At 44.1% G+C, this 21,694-nt stretch overlaps 1 protein-coding gene across 2 annotated transcripts in view; it reads left to right on the forward strand.

Annotated features, from left to right (window-relative positions):
* Tec (tec protein tyrosine kinase) overlaps window positions 1-21,694 on the forward strand; it is a 105,089-nt gene that overhangs the window by 59,924 nt on the left and 23,471 nt on the right. For both annotated transcript variants that reach the window (XM_038334115.2, XM_038334112.1), the window contains exons 4-9: window positions 11,123-11,227; window positions 14,865-14,946; window positions 15,581-15,709; window positions 17,137-17,177; window positions 18,109-18,281; window positions 21,317-21,382. In XM_038334115.2, the coding sequence (XP_038190043.1) occupies window positions 11,123-11,227; window positions 14,865-14,946; window positions 15,581-15,709; window positions 17,137-17,177; window positions 18,109-18,281; window positions 21,317-21,382 (596 nt within the window). The remainder of the gene's footprint in view (window positions 1-11,122; window positions 11,228-14,864; window positions 14,947-15,580; window positions 15,710-17,136; window positions 17,178-18,108; window positions 18,282-21,316; window positions 21,383-21,694) is intronic.

Consider the following 21,694-nt stretch of genomic DNA (forward strand, 5'->3'; position numbering starts at 1 on the left):
AACTCATTCTGTTTAACAGAAGAGGAAACTGAAGAACAGAGATGTCAAAGAACTTGCCCAGAGTCCCAGAATGTGTTGCAGAGTCAGGAACCGAGCACAGGCAGGGTGATCCCCGAACTCAGAGCCACGACACCGTGCCACCCCTATATAAGTCTCTGATCGCTTTTGACTGGCCAAACTGTGTATTTACATAGGAGTCCAGCATGGATTAATGTTGCTATTTGCCAGCATCTGAGGTCGTCGCTAACGCTTGCTTGACTGGTATCCACTTGCCTTTGAACTATTACCGCTTGACTGAAGGAAGAGAAGGATTTGGCCAAACGTGTCCCGGCTCTTGTGCACTAAAGGCTGGGAAGTGCTCACTTCACTGAATGAATAAGTCCTGGTTTTGGTTCCGTGCTGTCGGTGTGACAGAGCTTAAATAGCCTCGAAGGGTAAAAATAGCCCAGTCACATGAAGCACCAGTCATCCTTTTAGAAAAGATTTGCAGAACCTGAGGAAGTCAAGGTAAGCTGCTTTGTGGAGAGCAACAGATGTTGAAGCCAGCCATGGTGGCCAGGGCCTGTCATCCCAGAACTTGGGAAGCGGATGTGGGAGGACGGCCGCAAGTTCAAGTCCAGTATTCTTGGGGCAGTCAGGACTTCAGAGCAAGATCCTGTGTTGGAAAACAAAAAAAGAAGAATAAATGTGGCGGGCAGTGGTCATTTCTGTTGTTCTCTTAAAACCTTAGCGATCTTGCTCCTTCATCACGTCCCAAACCAGGTTCTCATCCCATTTTATTTGGTATTTTATTTGCCAAGCTTTGGCACAAGTCCTCCCATGTGCCTTATTGGGGCCTTGAAGGTAGGTAATGAGAGACTTTCCTTAAGTCTCGTGTCTTATGCTTTCGCACTTCCTAGGCTTCCCGTGGTTTTGAGAATGTTAGTAGCTACCTGCCTGTCAGCTTTTATTAGCCAATGAGAGTAGCACATGCTCATAGTGTAGAAAAGGATTGTTCCACAGCAGGTAGGTGCGGCGAAATGTGTCCCTAGGAGTTGTTATTTCCTGCATTGGTACAGTCTTACATGAATATTATTCTTGATTTAAGGAATGGAAATGAAAGCTTTGCCTTGAGTTTTTCACATCCTGTTTTTATTCTGTATATTACTTATCGTACTTGGTCTTAGCCAAGAACCTGGACAGCAATAGGAATATTATTACTTTTAAAAGCTTAATCTTCACAGTTAAGCCTCTCTTCTGTGTAACCACCAGCTTGTTAATGTAAAGCCTTTCCCCTCTTCTCTGTTTTAAGAATGGGAGTGCTTATCAATCAGATATGAGAATGGTAGGTTGTGGTGTTTTTGCTCTACACTAGATCTCATCCTTATTAAAAGAAGACAGTTAATCAACCACGAAATTAGAAAAGCCTTAGGTTTTATTTCTTCTGCTTTTTCTGACCCTGGAAATTGTCCTGTATCAACTTATTTTCAGTGGACACAAGAAACTGCCATTGCTCCCCAGCACTTCCCTGACTCTCCCTAATTAATGGCACCTGCCACGCTTGCGACTTGTTCTTTGAATTCTGCACCCAGTGGAAGAGAAAAAAGGTTATTCTTCTGAATAGATAGGCCTTTGGGGCTTATTTGAGACTTTTAGTAGGACGTATCCCCCTTTTCTGTGAACAAGCAAGTGGGAACCTCTGTATCCTTCCCATATTGAACTTGAACTTTCATAACAAACACTTTTCTTCTTAACCTGAGCGAGCATATGCGTGTGAGATTTCCAAGGTCAATGAATTGTCTCTTCTTTGACCTCTGTCGTGATACTTTGTGTCCGTGACTTTGCAGAAGTCAGTAGTTTGGACGTGACTAAATGAAGGCGGGATCAAGGCAAGTTTGCGGATTAAAATAGACACAGATGAAGTGCAGTGGACGCCAGCACAAGCTTTGGGGCTTCATACGGGTTGAGGACCGCAGGTTCTAGGAGTTGTAAATTTTGTCTTTTTTGTTGGCGATCGATATTTTATTCTTTTGTCATAATATTTCACATACGTTATTATATGTTTTTTAGTTTCTTTGGTCTGCATTCTCTGGATGCGTCTGTCATGGGCGTGCTGCGTCAGCAGCTTCTTTGGCGTTGTTTGTTTTGGCACACTGGCTAGGAACGAGGCTGACGGGATCTGAAACTGTGCGGTGGCACTGAGGGACCCGATGGTAGGCTGGTGGTGAGTGTACCGACAGGTTCCTCACAGCTGGAACTGAGAGAAAGGGTGGGAGAGCGTACACGGCGCACAGTCAAGCGAGCGTGTGCGCACCCAGAGAATTCTTACGGAGAAGGATTTGGCTCCAACAAACGCCATTTTATTACACCCAAATACATTGTCAGCTTTACCCCCCTTTGTTCACCTTTTGTCCATATTTTGTTAACTTGTTTTGGCCTCATAACTGCACAGTGATATAAGCACAAGACACTTATATTCCGTGCTCTGTCCATACATAGCCAAGTGATAGCAAATGAATTAAATGCATGTAGCACTGAAGAATTTAGGACTGAGTTCGGATTCAGGGATGATTGTGACTTTGGGTTAATTAATTATATTCTCCATGGCTTGGTTTCTCTGTGTGTAAAACGGAGTGGAAGAGTCCTCGTAACACTGTGAGGACTTACTGAAGTGCTCTGTGTGCAGGGCTGACATAGTGGCTTGCCCACGGTGACCGAATGTGAGTGACGAGTGCAGTGTGATTACTCTTCTGTAAGGGCCCGTAAGTGTTCAAGCTCCAGAAACCCGGTGGCTTCTTTAACAAGTGTTTTAGGTAAAAATGTTTTGAGAGACTTGGGTTTGCTTTTGCTCAGCGACTTGTGATATTCAGTCAGCCTCATAACCCCTCAGACATTGTTTCCTGGCGGTTTCCCAGAGTATTTGTAAACTATAATTTATGTTAGTGAGGGCTCTCCAGAGCAACAGAACCAGTAAGGTAAAAGTGTGTGTGTGTGTGTGTGTGTGTGTGTTATGCGTATGTGTATATGCAATATAGGTAGGGGATTTGTTTTATATATATATATATATATATATATATATGATTGATTATAGGAACGGGCTTCTGTGACCATGGAGTTGAGAAGTGCCACAGTCTGCCATCTGCAGTCTAGAGATTCCAAAGCCAATGATAATTTGGGACAAATCATAAAGACTGAGACTCATAAGAACCAGTGGTGAAACTTTCAATCCGTCGCCAGAAGATTGAGACCTAAAGATGGGGAGGAGGGTGTGGCATTAGTCCCCAAAGCCAAGAAGCCGGAGCTCAATGTTTGGGGGTACAACAGATGGGTTTCTCACTCAAGAACAGAGTACACCGTCTGGTTACTTTTCCCTTTCTTGTGAAAATACCTAACAAAAGCTACTGAAGGAAGTAAAGGCTTATTTGGCTCATAGCTCACACACATCCATCATGGTGTCAGGAAGTTGAGGCAGCTGGTCACATTGCAGAACGTGATGGAATCCAGTACTTAGCCCCCTTTGCTTTTTTCATTCGGTCTGGGATCCGAGCCCATGAAAGGGTGTCTCCTACATTTAGGCAGTGTCTCCGTGCTTCAGTTAGCTAATCCAGATAATCCTTCACAGATACGCTCATAGGTTTTGACCAAATACTGGGCAGGAAGTGACTTAAAGAATCGTGGCTCATGTTTTAAGGATACAGTCTATCACGGGGAAGTCACGACAGCTGGAAGGGCTCAGGTCTGTGGGAGCAAGAGCGTGAGTCTGCTTGCTCGAATCTTCCCAGACCGATGGGACAGAAAGAGGAGCCAGGCTACCCAAGGTCTGTCCCTCCACTTCTTCTCATTGGAATCCACCTTCCAAAGGTTCCATATTTTCCCCAGAGTGCTGTCACTGGACCTTCCAAACCATAACAACCAGTGAGCCTATCTCAGATGCAGTGCCCTGCTTCCAGCTCCTTCTGCCACTCAGTAACGTGTGGCTTTAGGCAAGGTCTGTTTTATCTCGGCATCTACCTTCCTCGCTGTAGCTGGTTATAACGTGGCAGTGCTTTGGGATGGTGCACAGGGGACGCGAGGCTGTGCATGAGAGAACACCATGCCCCAGCGTAAGAAAGGTATTACTGCCGCGGTTCTTTGTATATTAGCTGTTGAGTCAACATCTAAGTCCGAGGCAGCCTTTTTAGCTTGGTGTATTCTAAAACAAGTGTGAGGCGGTCTCACTTCCCCTTCATTTTCAGTTTTGTGGGCAGGGGTAAAAAAAAAGGCTGCATAAGTAAAATTTACATGAAAAAGGTAGTGATGTTGGTTATGTCTCCCCAGGCCCCAGTATTCACAAAAACATGGAGCAGAGTATAGCAATAATGAATTAATTGTCTTACTGGAAGAAATGTTAAAGAGCAATTTATCTATCTATCTGTCTGTCTGTTGTATGTCTGTCTGTCTATCTATCTATCTATCTATCTATCTATCTATCTATCTATCTATATCTATCATCTATCTATCTGTCTATCTACATAGAGAGAAAACCCTTCTTGTTTCTGATAGTACTTTTCCAAGGCCCCTGGCTTCTCAAAGGTTCCTGGGTGGTTTTGAAAAGCTGACATACCAAGAGTTACAAGGGGGGACAAGAGTTCCAAGAGTTACATTGAACCAGATGTACAAAGAGCACATGACTCTTGAGGGTAACTCTGGGTGCCCTGTGAGTAGCTTAGCGTGGCAGGCCTTCTTACCCTTGGACCTGCCTGACCTGCCAGGGGCACCTTGAGATGTGACGACACCAGACACTGCTGTGTCTACCGCAGAAGCGCAGTGAAGAGCAGAAACATTTATCTACACCGAGTGTGGTCATAAGCATTTCCAGCTGCTTCCAAACATCTGTAGCAGCTTGTTTAATAGTTACTCAAGTCCTTCCCAGTGTTCCGCTCTCCAGCCTGATTGTCCTTTTTTTCTCTGTCATGGCTCATGGTGTCAACGCAAACTCCAAGCTGTGGTTCCCACTGTTCATGCACTGTTGAATTCTGTGTTGAATCCCCAGTGTCACAAGAACAGCTAATTATTAGCCCAAGAGAGCTTTGGAGAAAGAGTCCTCCGGGCTTTGTGAGCACTGAGAATATGGTGGGCAAGTGGTCAGTGGCTTTGCGTATGGTACGTCCCCAACAATAATTACCTTTTTGAAAATATGCCTGGTTATATAGCACTCCTGGTTACCGGTTGAGACTCATGCAGGATAGACCCCAAATCCTCAGCCTTGTATGTGAACATTGCCTAATTTGGCCTCAAACAGCCTTTTTTTTTGGGTCATTTCCTACACTTCTGATTCAGCCATTGTGCATGTCTTTCAGTTCCCCAAATACTCAGAGTTCTTTTGTTTTCTGCAACCTGAAACCTTCTTTGTTTTTTTCTGCAGAGAAGCTGTTCTTTATCCTTTGAAAACCAGGTCTGAATGCCACTTCCTTAAAAACCCCAGCTTCTCCTAGTCTCACCCCCACCCACCTCCAGGCTTTCTCATTCTCAGTGTAGGAATCATCCCCTCTTCAACACATGGTGTTCGGTGAAGTTTTGTAGAAACCCTCTGCTCTCTACCCTACCTCCGAGGCTTCTGCACACAGCCCCGGAGCTGGCAGAATAAGGCAATGAAGGATCAACTCTAAAGTATGTCCATGTGAATGCAGTTTTCCATAGAAGTTAGGAGAGTACATCAGGTCCTCCTGAAGCTGGAGTGACAGGCTCTTGGCAGCTGCCCACTGAAGGTGCTGGGAACCACAGTTGGATACTCTGGAAGGGCAGCAAGCAATCTTTTTTTTTTTTTAACTTTAAACAAAATTTTATTACACAAAGGTTGCCACATAGTTGGATACGTCTTTACTTTGTACAGTTACTCTCGCTCCATGGAAAGTGTGCTTCTGACCTCTCGTCTGGTGGCACAAGCTCCACAGTCCTGACTATGACAGAACAGGACTGCCTCAGTGACTCAAGCTGAAAGCAGGACACTGGTATATGGCTCTTGCACCCAGTATCAGGAATGTACAAATGTCTTTATTCAAAAATACAGAACAAATTTTCTGTAGGCATGGACAATGGCAGCAGTAAACCATTATGTATTGTCAATGGAAACCAGTAACTCATGGTTATAGTGACCAGCCAGCCTTCTCTTCACTCTCTTCAGGGGACTTCTCTGAAGTTCTCTGTGAGGAGCCTGCTTTGAGCTTTCTGTCACAGTTCATTGATGAGGGCAAAGCGCTATTCTAGGAATTAGAACATGCCACCTCCCTTCCCCCTCCCATTCCCCCCACTGCGTTCATTCCAGGGTCCTTCTCTTCTTTAGGAATTTTGGTCACTACAGCATCTGCTGGAGTTAGCAAGAAGGCCACCCCAGCAGCATCCAGTAAAGCAGTTCTTATGACCTTTGTTGGATCAATGATTCCATTTTCCACCATGTTCAGAAATTCTCTGAGCATAGCATCATAACCAACTTCCGAGGAACTCTGCAGAATTTTCTCAATTATCAAAGATCCTTCCACACCTGCATTCTTAGCAATAGTCATCGCGGGAATTTTGAGTGATTTTAAAATAATTTCTATACCTATTTTCTGATCTTCATTAGAAGGCTTTAATGAATCCTAGGCTGGGATGTACCAAAGCAGAGCACAGTCCCCTCCTAGAACGATGTCTTCTTGAGCCATTGCTGCAGCCCCTCAGACTTCCAGTGGTAAGACGGAATAGAAAAATGGGGAAACGAAGGGGTCCTGGAAAGAGAATTAAGCCCCCCTCCTTTTATGATAATTTCTGTTGGCTGAGAGTTCAAGAAATTTCAGCACAAGGGGGTAAGGTCAAGATTGTCTGCCAAGATAATGCCCTCCCAAGGGCCATTCATGCAGGGGTGTTCAAAACAAGGATGAACTTCATTCACTTAGGGTGAGAATGTCTTTGACCTTGAGCTGACCTCATTAGCACTCCTCTCTCATCCCTAGATATAAATAGTACATCTCATAAAACCACTTCATTGATAAAAGGAAACTCATTAAGAGGACTGAGTAGAGCAGCTCATGAGCTCATATGACTTTTGCTTTTTAAAAAAACTTTAATTTAAAACTTGTTTTTCAAGACAGGGTTTCTCTGTATAATCCTGGCTGTTCTGGAACTCACTCTGTAGGTAGACCAGGCTGGCCTCAAACTCAGAGATCCGCCTGCCTCTGCCTCAGGAGTGCTGGGATCAAAGGTGTGTGCCACCACTGCCTGGCTTTTAACTTCGTTTTGTCTTTGAACTCTGTAAGTCATCTCCCTTGAGCAGTGTGACTGAGTCCTAAAGCCTGATGTGAGGCTGTTCTGCTTGGCAGCTGTATCTGGCTGTCCCCTGCCTCCCCGACCCTTCATTTGCCTCCAGCTCCTCAATAGCTGCAATGCCATGGGGAAGGGACAGATCAGAAGAGAGCAGTTCTTCGGCAAGGGAACACAAGAGTCTGTATCCCTGCTAGAAACCAGAGTGGAATCTTCCTAAGCAGTCACATGCTTTTATGTTCTCCCCCCTCTTCCTCCCTGACTCTTCACAGTTAAAGTGTATGCACATATCATCTCTTAAAGTTGGGGTACACCTTATTTCTGCTTAATGAACTTGTTACCTTTGCTCATCTTTGTTATCCTTGCTCATCTAAAATTCTTTTCTGTGATGGAATCAGGGAGCTGGTTTTACCTGAATACAGATCCTCGGGCTCCCAGTGTCTGTGTTGATCTGTGTCTCTCCACTACCAGACAGGTACTAGAAGATCTTTGGATCCAAAAGTCCAATTACTAATTAGCATGTTAGGAGATTTTCATAGACCGTGTGTAAAAATTAGTCCACTATCAAAGTCATCCCCAGTTTTCTGTCGATAGTGACCTACCTCTGACACTAGCTGGCAGTAGCCCAAGGTTGATGATGCGGTTGGAGATACACCTATCTTCAACCCTAACTGTCCCGAAACTCACTCTACAGACCAGCTGGCCTTGAACTCATGGAGATCCGCCTGCCAAGTGCTAGGATTAAAGGCATGAGCCACCTTACCTGGACTTTGAGCATCTTTTTTATATGCAGCCGTAAGTGCATTGTGCAGTGACTTGTGTGTCAGTCTCTGCCACAGGGAAGCTGGAGTGTGCTACTTAGTTTTGTTATCTGTAAAATGGGTCTTACGGTGCAGGGTAATGTGAGGCTTGAAGACTCCCGGTGAGCCTTTCTTAGTTTGTAATTTTTGTTTGTTGGTTTGTCATTGTTCTTGACACTATTATTGACACGGGGCAGATGTGGATTGAGAAACCAAGGAGAAAAGAGGGAAGGAAAAACCAGGATGGCCCAAAGACAGAGCCAACCAAAGAAGAGAATGTTGACGGTGGTCAGAGAACAGAGGGAGACTAGCAAGTCCGCTGAGCTTGGTCATCACTGACATTTTTTGTGGTTGCTCCTAGGCAACTGTAGAAGTTGCAGGTTGCAAGTGGTCAGGGGAGTGGGTGGGAAGGAAGCATAGGTTGAGTATTCAGTAGTTCTGCAAGAAGGAAGGGGAAGAATGAAGTGCTAGGCTGGCCTAAGGCAGGTGCTGTTTTAGATGTCTAGAGGCAGAAGCAAGTGCCTGGAGAACAGCCCAGCAGCTTGTTCTCTGGGTAGCCCTGGCTGTCCTGGTGTAGACCAGGCTGACCTTGAACTTGAACCCTTAGGGAACTCCCTGCTCAACGTCCCCACTGTCCACTCTGGAACTTGACTCCATGATCCTCCCACCCCTTGCAGCTGGGGCATGCTGGGGCCAGAGGGCTTTGGCGGCAGTAGAGGTCCTCAGGGACTGTGTTCGGCTTGAGTGAGCTATGGCCCCATCACCTGTCGGGTGAGGAGACTAGACCTACCTACCCCACGGGATGCCGTGAGACGGCAGAAATGCACCTGTGAAATGCCAGCTGCAGTCTTTCGGCAGCCGTGAAACAGGGTTAAGAGGAGAGATAACGGGCACTGAGGTGCAGGATGGAGGGGCTGAGGGCCTGCCCTGAGTGGCTGTGCACCTCTCACTAAAGTTTGTCCCCCTCAGGGAAGGGCAAGGCAGGGGGAAGGCCCACCCGGCAGTGCTGGTGGCCTTTGGAGTAGATGCACAGGACCGGAAAGCGGCACTGAGGGCCCAGTTAGGTGTGGAGGGGGCAGGCGATCTGCAGCCTGATTTCAAGGAAACAGGGATGGAACCGTAGACTGTATCTGGAGGTGAGGGAGAGAGGGAAGGAGGAAAGGAGAGAGAGAGAGAGAGAGAGAGAGAGAGAGAGAGAGAGAGAGAGAGAGAGAGAGGAGAGAGAGAGAGGAAAAAAGAATGAAGAAGGGAAGGTGGGGGTAAATCGTGAGCCACTGACAGAATATATGTGCTAGTGTGACGACGGAAGTCACAAAATAATCCCACACCAGTTCAGAATTATGAATAATAAAAGGGTTAGGCAGGTGTGACACCCCCCACATACACACTATGTAGCCCTGGCTGTCCTGGAACTCACCCTGTAGACCAGGCTGTCCTTGAACCTCCCAAGTGCTGGGATTAAAGGCACACGCCACTATGTCCGGATTGTGAAGTCAGTGCAGAGAGGACAGAACACAGCTGTGGCCAGAGAAGAGACCGCAGAGTGTCAGATGAAATCATTTTCTCTCTGACTTTTTAGTTTTCACTTGTGTACTGTGGATTGAACCACGTCCCTGGCACAGGCCGGGCAAGGGCTCTGCTGAGCTACCCTGGACGCCTCTCTGCCTTTTCCTTTCGCTTTTTTGAAGATAGGTTACTCTTCGTTGCTCAGACTAGCCATCAACTTTCTGTATAGCCCCAGCAGGTCCTTGAAATTTTGACCCGCCTGCCTCAGCCACCTGAGTAGCTAGAACACAGGCCTGCACCATCAGGTCTATATTAAAGAGAATAATTTTCAGTGGCTGATCCCAGGGGTATCCAGTTGTGTTCTTTCTTTCTCTTTATCCAAAAAAGGTAACCTTAGTCTTCGGAAGACTTCTGTGTGCAGTGCTATAGTTGTGTATTTGGGAATGTTTTCTCTCTGTATACTGTATTTATTGTTAGCTTTTCATGCACCACATTCCCGGATCTTCGCACTTTTTTTTTTTTTTTTTTGATTCTTCCCTGGAATGAATTTCCACGTATGAGGTTAATGTGCTCCAGGGCGTGGGTGGGTCCTGACAGACTGCTGCCCCTTCTGCAGTGAGCAGGGAGACTGGGAAGTTGATAAGGAAGCCCAACTTCCCACACGAGGGTCTAGGCTGAGTTTTTCTGTGTGTGTGGCAGTTCACTTCCCATCAATGATCCTGAACTCTGTGCTGCTCCCAAGGGTGCCTCTCTGTCCAGGATAAACACAAGAGGAAGTACAGTTGGTTAGAGTGTGTGTCAGTGACTCAGTAAATGGAGATCTGTGGGTTTAGCTGTTAATTTTGCCTGTTTTTTTTGTTTGTTTGTTTTTTGAGCACCATCGTCAAGAGGATGAACAAAAGCTGTATCTAGAGGGGAAGGCGGCACTAAAAGGGAGTCTATGTCTCTGCTTCAGAGGTTTTTTGTTTCGGTTTGTTTTTTCTTTTTAAGCAAGGACAGAACAAGTTCATCATTAGAAATGAAAGGATCTAATGATGTTTATTATGGCTATCACAGTGTTAATATTTTGAACAATTTTTAACAGGAAAGGAAAATGGTGTTTTATATAATTGTTAAGGAAATTGTGTTGCGCGTGCATACACACGTGCGTGCGTGTATGGATGTGTGTGTGTTGTGTGTGTGTGTGTGTGTGTGTATGTGTGTGTAGGTCTGAAGATAGCCTCGTTTCTCAGTAACTGTCCACCTTTTTTTTTCTCCCCATTGACACTCAGGATAGGCTGACTGTCCACTGCACCTTGGGGATCTGCCTCCTTAGTGTTGGGTTTACCAGCATCTGCCTGTGCCTGGCTATTTCCACATGGTTTCTGGGGCATCAAGCTCAAGTCCTTGTGCTTGTAAGGCAAGCACTTTACTAACCGGGCTATCTTTGTGTAATCCTGCCTGCTCTGAAGCTGTAATCTTCTGAATCAGTAATCTCATCCTCCTCATCAGATAGAATTATTAAATAGCTTTCTTATATGCTGTGGTTATGACACTTCTCCTTTTTTTTTCTCTTTTCCCAGAAAAAATACAGGAAGGGAGTCATTGATGTTTCAAAAATCAAGTGTGTGGAAATAGTGAAGAACGATGACGGTGTCATTCCTTGTCCAAATAAATACCCATTCCAGGTGAGTTGGTATTCTCGCAGCCGCAAGGTGCACGCCTTTGTCCTGTTCCCCTTCGACATTACAGGTTCCTGTCCTGGGTTTGGTGGCTGATATTTTGGGTCCTTGCCTCTCTTCGTTAACTGCTTGAGTCTTTGGCAGCCACTTCGTTTTTGTTTTGGCTGCTGTTGTCCATCATCCGTCCTGAGTCACTAAACCACAGATCTTTCCTGTGGGTCATTTGAACTGCAGAGCGTAGAGGAGTGAACTCTGCAGCTCAACAAAGTCCACCACAATTTTTTTTCCTGTGAACTTGAACAGCTGGAAAGTAGCAAGGACGATTTACTTTCAAACAGAAATGAGCTGAAAGGGCTTCCTTTGAGGAAAAAGGTAGTAGTAGCCGTATATGGTGCTAAAACTACACGGCAATTCCGTGTTCTACTCTTGCTTATGACCAAGGAAAGTGACGCTCACTGATTGTAAGTGGCTCCTTCAGGATCACATTTGTAAGAAGAAAAAAAAAGTGAGTTCATGGAAGAAGCTGACAGGAAATGAGTCTTAGATAAAGTAGGTACAGGCTAAGGCTCTTATGTGGGAAACAGGAGAGCATGGCTGGGCTTGATGGGAGAGCGAGGATGGGCACTATAGGCCTTGGTAATGGTGCCCTGAAGGGAGAGAGAGAGAGAGAGAGAGAGAGAGAGAGAGAGAGAGAGAGAGAGAGAGAGAGAGAGAGAGAGAGAGAGAGAGAGAGGGAGGGAGATAGAGACTTTGCAGTTCTACATAACAAAGTGGGTATCTGACTCTTACAGGTTTTCATGGGGCAGGCGTGGTGTGAATTGTGGTTTATATGCGGAAGGAGACTGGTACCCTAGAATCTCCCCAGACAACCAAACTGCCTGAGATAACAAAATTAGATGTTTATTATTCAGAATAAGGGCAGTATGTTTAGAATTCTTTGTACAAGTACAAATTAAGGTTAATCTGTACAATACAGATTAAGCCAGAAGGCATCTGTAAAGTGTTTAGACCAAAATAGGGAGTCAATAAATTAATACATTAAACAAATTATTATTATAACAACACTATGTAGATTTTGAGGTGGTCCAAGCCGAAGCTTTTCTTTGCAGATATGTCTGCCAATTCAGGATAATTTTCCTGGTGTGCTAAAATTTATTATTTAGTACAGAGCTGAAAGCAGACAAAGCTGGTTAAGGTGTGAAAACCATGGAGCAAATAAGACAACACCTCTTCACATCTCTGCTAGCACGTATCTCTGGTACGGCCTCTCACGTTCTGTCTTATAATACATTTCTACATGTATCTTAGAAGTAGATCATGTTTAATGCATTTTGTGTCCTGGATAGTTGCACCAAAATGTAGGTGTTTAAATGAATTGGGAAGGGTTTACCTATTAAACCGGGCCAGGGACAGCTGTGACCAATGAGGTAGTGGTTTGCTTTTCAGTCTGATGGGTACTAGTCTGGTAAAGGGAGGATTACAATGGAATACATTATGTTTTAGTCAGGGTGCTTCTGCCTTGTGACTGACCGTTAGGGGTAATGTCTGAGAGCAGTGGCAGGAATCCTAGGTTAATTTCCAAGGCTCATTATTAATATAAAAATACAAAATAAGGACATCTTGAAATTTGCGGGCAAATGGATTGATCTAGAAAAAAAAACATATTGAGTGAGGTAACTCAGACCCAGAAAGACAAATATAATATGTACTCACATACATATTATAAGTGGCTTTTAGACATAAACCAAAGAAAAACCAGCCTACAATTTACAATCCCAGAGAAACTAGACAACAAAGAGAACCCTAAGAGAGAGATACATGGATGGATCTACATAAGAAAGAAAAAAAAGACAAAATCTCTTGAGTGAATTGGGAGCTTGGGGGTCATAGGAGAGGACAGAAAGGGAGAGGGAAGGAAAGGAGGAGAGCTGAGAAAAAAAATGTATAATGTGATAAAAACAGTAAAAAAAATCTAGAATATGGAAATGAAAAAATACAAAGTAAGAACAATCATGCCTGCTGTGTGAATGGTGCCTCCTGGAGTTATACAGGTGTAGGATCTTGGCTAGGCCTTCATTCCTTGTTTATAAGATGGAAATGCTGATCGCTTGATGGATTGACTTACCTGCCTATCAAGCCATAGCCTAGAACTGTAAGACTCAGTGCTTCGTAAAGCTATCTACTGCATTCACTGATGGGGCAAGAGGAAAAGACAGGAGCCATACCAAAATTCATCCAAAACATTGTTTAGAAAAAGATACCTGAGTACAGTAAGACCTGTGACATCAAGTTTATCCACGGAACTTCAGTTAGTTAAACTGAAATAAGCACCAGGATCAGGAAAGCATCTGATAGCTGTCTGTATCTGTTTTCTTCTGTGAAGACACGGTCCTGGGTGTGGTCAGTCAGTAAATACCTTGAGGTCCTGTGTCATATTTCAGTACTTACATACAAAGAACCAGGTGTGGTGGTGTGTGCTTGTAATTCCAGCACCAGGGAGGTGGAGACAGGCAGATCCCGTGGCTTGTTGGCTAGCCAGCCTAATCTACTTGGTAAGTTCTAGGCCAGTGAGAGACCCTGTCTAAATAAATTAGGTAGAAGGTGCCTGAGAGACAATACCCAAGATTATCCTCTGGACTACACACACACACACTTCTACACACACACACACACACACACTTCTACACACACACACACACACACACTTCTACACACACACACACACACACACACACTTCTACACACACACACCTACACACACACACACTTCTCACAATCCTTTGTAAAACACACATCCCACTTGATGGTGAAATTAAGAATTATACATGCTTTTGTAAGTAAGGAAACTAGATTTCTGAAGGATTGTGCTTGTTTTCAGCCATCCAGGAATCATGTATTGATGCCTACAGTATCAAGGGCTCTGCTAGATGGAAGTGCTCTGTAGATGGAAGTTCCTGTCCCGCCCGGGCTCACAGCCGTTCAGTCTCAAAGAAACACACAGAGGCTTATATTAATTATAAACTATTTGGCCTGTTAGTTCAGGCTTGTTATTAACTAGCTTTTTAAGTTAAATTAACCCATAATCCTTATATGTGTTTGGCCATGTGGCTTGGTACCTTTTCTCAGCAAGGCATTCTCATCTTGCTTCCTCTGCTTTTGCCTGGTGACTGTGTTTCCACCTTTCCTTTTCCCAGAATTCTCCTAGTCTGGTTGCCCTTTCTGTACTTTCTGCCTGGCTACTGGCCAATCAGCATTTTATTAAACCAATATGAATAACAACTCTTTACAGTGTACATTATCCCACAGCATTTCCCTTTTTTCTTTTCAAAACAAGATCCTGAATCTAATCTCCTTTGTTTAGCTTTTTTCCTGACCATTATCCATAACAACTTGTAACCAACACACCAAAGACAAACATCCATAACCCATTTTTGGGGGGAATGTGGGCGTAGTTTTCTAGGCTACTTTCTGCTGATTGGGAGTGAAATTTAGGATTATGGTCAAGTCCTGACTGGAGTATTCTGTGAGGCTGGATCATCTGAGCCAGCAGCCTTAAAGCTGTTCTGGATGTAGAACTCAGAGGAAACTGCAGCAGTGCTGTGTCTAAGTACTGACACTGGTTTCATCTTTTCTTTTATTCTAGGTTGTTCATGATGCTAACACACTTTATATTTTTGCACCTAGTCCACAAAGCAGGGACCGATGGGTGAAGAAGTTAAAGGAAGGTAAAAACTCATGCATTCTATATAATTTTAGGTAATTTCAAAAATGAGACATACTACTAATATAGCTCTTGTGTTTATAATTAATGATAACGAGTGTCTCTCCAAGGACAGTCAGGCATGCTAAGTGATAACACATTGAAGACAGGTTTCCCTTTTTAAGATCGTATTTCCTTCTAGTTGAATGTTTTTTCTCTAGTAAAAGCATACTGCCATTTATCACACAGTGTGGTTGAAGGTGATAGAACATGGGTTTTTATAATAATTAAGGTGGTACTTACTAAGAGATTGCCCATATCAAGCAGTGGTGTGGACGGAATCACAGTTTCATGGTGAAGACTTAAATGGACGGTTTGTCCCGCCCAGTGCTCTTTTCTTTGATGGGACACAGTGGTAGCAGGCTTTGGTCCACTGTGGAGTAGTAGTGATTGACTTCTCCTCACCTGAGTGTTTCACCAGTAAAAGGGGACAGAGAGAGGAAGCCATCTCGCATTTCTGAATGCCGAATATGTAAGATCACAATGGCATTCTCATAACATACGTGTTGGTCAAGGAAGAAGTAAGATGGACAGTTAGTTACTCAGAGGACTTGAGTTTGTGTTACTTCACTAACCATTCATGTGTCTGTGCATTACAGAAATAAAGAACAACAACAATATTATGATCAAATACCATCCTAAATTTTGGGCAGACGGAAGTTACCAGTGTTGCAGACAAACAGAAAAACTAGCACCTGGATGTGAAAAATACAATCTTTTCGAGAGCAGTAAGTATTTGTCTGGTTCTTTAGTTGTGGTGTACTCAGAATGAGCATCCTTCTGGTACTGGGAGAAGTGATGGGGTTAGGATTCGGACACTGCCTAGAAAAGTGCAAATGCAAGGTAAGCACAGTGTCTTAGAGTGGGGGTGTTTCTTAGCAGGGGGCCGTATGTAGGCGAGGTCTCTCTGGGGAGCTCTGATCACAACAGGGAGGCCTGTTAAAATGAATCATTTGAGAGTGTGGACCACAGGTAGCGGTGCACGCCTGTAATCCCAGACTCAGATTCAGGGCAGGAGGTTAATCCTTTACCCAGGACCCTTATAACGACATCAGCCTATTTTTGTTGTTTTTTCCTTTCCTCATTAAGTTGAGACCTTTCAGCTTTTCAGATCAAGGGTCCACTTTTCAGCTTCTCTTTGGTGCATCCGAGTGACGGCATTGCTATTCTTGCAGTGGGGTCGCCACTCAGTTAAAAATGGTTGATGGGCTGTGATACCACCACAGTTGATTGTAGATGGAACAGCGGGCTATGTCCTGCCACCCGGCTAGCGTTAGCTTTACCCAAAATAATTACACGGAATCTGTATTCATTTAAACACTGCCTGGCCCATTAGTTTCAACCTTTTATTGGTTGATTTTCACATCTTGCTTTAACCCATATTTAGTAATCTGTGTAGCACCACAAGGTGGTCGCTTACCAGGAGAGATCTTAACCTCCATCCATCTTGGAGAGGAGAGGCATGGCGACTCCTTTCGCGACTGCCTGAAGCATGTGCCTTCTCTTTCCCAGAATTCTGTTCTGTTTACTCCGCCTACCTAATTTTCTGTTCTATTAAAGGGCCAAGGCAGTTTCTTTATTAACCAATGAAAGTAATACATAGACATTTCTCCATCAGTTGATATGAGAGCCGAGATCGTAAAGTGATTGGCTGGGATAGTGGATGCAGCGTGGACATGCTGCACGAAGGGATGATTCACCTCCTGGGAGGGTGTGAGCGAGACAACGAGAGATTTTTATCAGTTCCCAGAAGTGTATACAAATGAAAGCTGGTGAATTGCTCCATTTGGTATTTTCACACTGTGGTTCATGGGTGCAGCTCAGATTGTGGGAAGTGAAGCCATAGAGAAGGGAGTGCTACCGTAACCTAATGTATGCGTTTATTTTTCTGTCTTTCTGTTATGCTAAAGATCGAACCCAGGGCCTCCCGCTGCTAAGCACTCACTCTGCCAGACCCCGGCTCCAGTTTAGATTTTGATTCTAAGAACAAGAAAGAGCCAGGATGATGCAGTGTGGGGAGTGCTGAGATTATGATGTTAGTGTATGTTGGGAGTTGGGCGCAGTGGTCCCCGGCCCAGTACTCATTCACCATTAGTATCTTCTCCATCAATTACTGTGGGATACTGTAGTGATCGACATTTATTGGCGTTTTCAGGTATAAGAAAAGCCCTGCCCCCAGCACCAGAAACAAAGAAGGTGAGTGGTCTCTGCCTTCATAGGTTAAGTCTCAGGGTTCCCTGGTCTTTCAAGCCGGTGGGTCTTAGGAGGGTTTGTGGCTGATGGGCTGTGCAGCCATGCGATACTGCGTCCTCCTAGTAGAAGCAGCTGCATTAGAGCTCGTTGAGTAGTTCCTGATGTCAAGACTGTCAGTTTAGTTCTTTAGCTCTTCTAGTTGGGGCCCTGTTACCGTCTGATATTTGGCTTCAGGAGTCATTTGAGAGGTGTGACATTTTAAAGAACTGTTTCTGTCTTAAGAACATGAAACAATGATGCAGTGGATTTAGTGATATGCCTGTGGAGTGGAATACTGTGAAATAACATGTCATTCAGACCCAGGCAGCATCTTAGCCAGTAAGAACTACAGGTAAATTACTAAGCTCTGGGTGCGGTAGCTCAGGACTTACTATATAGCAAATACTTTACTTCGTGGTAGCGTTGTTAAGAATAAATGAGGAAACATGTTAGGTCCTAAGTGTGTGCTTTCTGCACTGAAGGCATAAAGGAGTGGACATGGCTCTGAGTGGGAGACCATTGAAGGCTCCATGATGCACTGTTCTCCCAACACCCGTGGTCCTTTGGTCTACCGAGTACCTACTTATGGGTGTCATTGCCTCTTTCTCTGGAAAACTATCCCTGACCTGACAACACACAGCGATTCTCAAACAAAACCCTTGTAATAAAGCCTCAAGGCAGGCTTTGCCCCTCCTTAACTCTCAAACTCTTAAAACAAAAAAGTCCAACACCACGAACATTGTCATGGGAGGGCTCCCAGGTTACACTAGGCGGTTAGACTAGATGTGAGGCTTTACTCTACGGTGACGTGGGAGTCCCTTAGGATTTTACTGCTGTGCCTCATGGCCAATGTCAAGCAGAAGCTGAACTTGCCAATGTTATCTTCTCTGCACAGAGAAGGCCTCCTCCACCAATTCCCCCAGAAGAAGAAAATACCGAAGAAATTGTTGTAGCGATGTATGATTTCCAAGCAACTGAAGCACATGACCTCAGGCTAGAGAGAGGCCAAGAGTATGTCATACTGGAAAAGAATGACCCCCATTGGTGGAGAGCAAGAGATAAATATGGGTGAGTGTTTCCGTTGCGCGTGACTCTCGGTGGATGCGAGTGGCGGGCTGAGTGGTGCGTGTTGCACTGTCAGGGACTAAGGCGGACTAGCCCAGTCGGCCACAAATTCAAGGAAACTGGGAATGCCGCACCGTGTGACATACTTTTAAATGTTTAAATTTATTTTTGTTATTGGTGGCGTACATGTGCGTGAGCGCGTGCGTGTGTGCCATGTGTGTGCGTTCCTGTCTGCCGAGATGGGGTCGGAGAGTAACTTTGTGGAGTCAGTTCTCTACGTCAGCCTTTCCATGGGTTTTGGGCATCAAGCTCAGGTTGTTTGTTTGTGTGGCTTTTGCCTTTCCCCACAGAACCGTCTCGCCAACCCTGAAGTGTATCCTCACTGACCATCCAAGAAGTGTGAATTAATCCATTACTTCCTTCCAGGGGTTAGAATACATTACACTTAGCTCTCATATGCCGATCATTTAACCTTGGCAGAAATGACTTTTTATATTTTGTCTGCAGTAAAAAAACCCTTCCATCTTCCAGTTTTCCCTCCTTCCTTCCCTTCCCTTCTCTTCCTTTCTCCCTTTTTCCCTTCTTTTCTTCTTCCTTCCTCTCTTCACCTTCCCCTCTCTTTCTCCTCTCCCCCATTTTTGTATGTATATTCTGGGATCAAATCCAAGACTCACACATGCTAGGCAAGTGTTCTATACTTAGGTAAATTTTCTTAAGAAATAGTTTATTGCAATTTTCTTCTTCCAAGTTCTCTCTATCTCTCTTTCTCTCATTCTCTGTCTGTTTACTCACAGTATGAAGGAACGACTTCTTTTTTTTTCTTTTTTTTTCTCGTTTTATTATTCAAGATTTCCATCTCCTCCCCCTTCCCTCCCTCCCACCCATACCCCCACTCCACCCCTCTCCAAAGACAAAGAGCCATCAGGGTTCCCTTCACTATGTTAAGTCCAAGGTCCTCCCATCTCCCCCTAAGTCCAGGAAGGTGAGCAACCAAACTGACAAGGCTCACAGTGAGCCCGTCCATGCTGTAGAGTTCATGTTCATTGCCATTGTCCTTGGTTTCTCAGTCCTCCTCCACCGTCAGCCACATTCAGAGAGTCCAGTTTGGTCGCCTGTTCCATCAGTCCCATTCCGACTGGACTTGGTGGTCTCCCGTTAGATCTGTTCCACCGTCTCAATGGGTAGAAGCACTCCTCGTGGTCCTGGCTTCCTTGCTCATGATCTCCCTCCTTTTGCTCCTCATCAGGACCTTGGGAGCTCAATCCGGTGCTTCTATGTGGGGCTCTGTCATTTTCTCCATCCAATGCCAGGTGAAGGTTCTATGGTGACTTCTTATTTGAATTTTTCATTCTCTTTGTAAATGTGTACATAAGTATATAAAACACATGTATATGTATATACAGCAAGCATTATTTGTACAGATAATTTAGGGCTTAAAGGAAGCGACCTTGGTGTGTGCCTCCACACCTGACTTGGATATGTCTCCTGTGTCTTCTTCGTTTTTTTTTTTTTTTATATTAGTCCTTTCCTCTTTTCGTTTTTGATCTGATGAGACCAGCTTATTTACCTTATAAAGTGAACCATCATCTATATTAAGTATGCTCTCCTCATCTTGGGATGTCTGGCACACCTCCATGTCATCTGATTTTTTGTAATCTGGTGGCTGGAGGTAGACGCTTGATCATGGGAAAGATGATCTCCAGCTGCCATGCTGTTAATGGTGCCGAGGATGCTGAGGGGTCAGGAGCTGTCCTAACTGACACATCATAAAGTTCCCATGCTGTATCCCTTCTTGACATTAGCATCTGTGAGTGGTTGCTACTTAGACCCATTCTTGCCTTAGCGATTACAAAGCGGTGCCTTTTTCTAACTCTGCCATCACCCACAGCTGTTATTAATTCTCTAAGGAGCCGCCTCCTAACTGAGTGCATTTAGTTCTTCCATGAAAGGCTGCTACAACTAATCCTAAACGCTCACCATTTTTCAGGATGAGTTGATGACTGAAGTTACAGTGGTAACCGGGGTTTTCCTTAGTTATATCAATGCTTTTGTGTTGGGTTTCGGTCCATAGGAGTCATTATTCTGTCTGCTTGAGCTGAGGACCTGATTGAGTTTCCTTTGCGTTCTGGTTCAGTAACATATTTCAAGTTCACCTTGTATTTTTCCTTATCAGACCTGTGGTTTGACATTTTGTCTAAGGAATTCTTCCTCTTTTCAGTCAGAAACAGTGTTTTACAGATAACAGGTGGAATTCTGGGATTCTATTTGCTGGTGTATTGTCATTGCTGAGTAAAGCACACATGCATGCGTGTGTGTGATGTGTGTATGTGAGTAGGTGGGCCAGAATCGTTGCACACATGTGTATGATGAGCTTTTACTAAAGGTTCAGTACCAAATAAAAGATTATAAAGTATCTAGTTTTTTTTTTTTTTAAATTCTACATGGGCATTGTGGCTCCTACCAACATAGAGGTGTTTCTTAAACCATAGTGTAGTGTACATAGGAGTCACTGGGGAGAAAATAGACTTTGTACCAGATAGGCCTTCTCAACTCAGATCTCTGGAGAATTTTCCTTTTAACAAGTTCCTCATGGTACCAATGCAGAGGGCATGGACCACCCCTTGTGATGCTGTTCTGCAGAGCTTGCTGAGGCAGTAGAGCAATGGGTGACTCCATCCAACACAGGCTTTTGTGATGCAGGAGTTTCTTTAAGACATCCCCAGAAATGATAAAGTCTTGACCAGCATCACTGAATATTGGAAAGACCTAGAGTTCAAGTTCACACCTGATGCTGACTGAGTTTGCAGGTTTTGGTTTCTCCACGAGAAAATGGGTACAATAATATCTGTACAGCTATAATCTTCGTGATAATCAAATATGGACTTACATTATAAGGAATCATACAATATAGATATATTGAATTGTTGGGATAGCTGGGTTTTTATATGAACTTTAGGTAATGTGCTTTAGAAAATCAGTTACCTTTCCTTATGCAAAAATTAAAGTCATTTCTGTTTGTTTTTTCATCTTAATTCTAGGAGTGAAGGATATATCCCAAGTAATTATGTCACAGGAAAGAAATCAAACAACTTAGATCAATATGAGTAAGTAGTCATTTGCTTTATAAGTGCGCATGGCCAGAAACTATTGTTTTTCTAATTATGTAAGGCATTTTGATGATTATGGAATAGCTTTAATGTCTTTAGAAGGTGCCAACATAGCCTTAATTCTGCTGTTTGACTTAGTGAAAACTCGAGACTCATCTCTACATGGCCTTTTCCTTGAGTATATTGTGTGTGAATGCCATTATATAAGCAAACACAGTTGAACTGAATTTGAACAATCACAGCTCAGCTGAATTTGAAATAAATATCACTGTCCATTCATTCAAGGTAAGGGAACAACATTTCCCAGAG

Source organism: Arvicola amphibius, chromosome 1, assembly GCF_903992535.2.
Source record: "Arvicola amphibius chromosome 1, mArvAmp1.2, whole genome shotgun sequence".
Classification (NCBI taxonomy): domain Eukaryota; kingdom Metazoa; phylum Chordata; class Mammalia; order Rodentia; family Cricetidae; genus Arvicola; species Arvicola amphibius.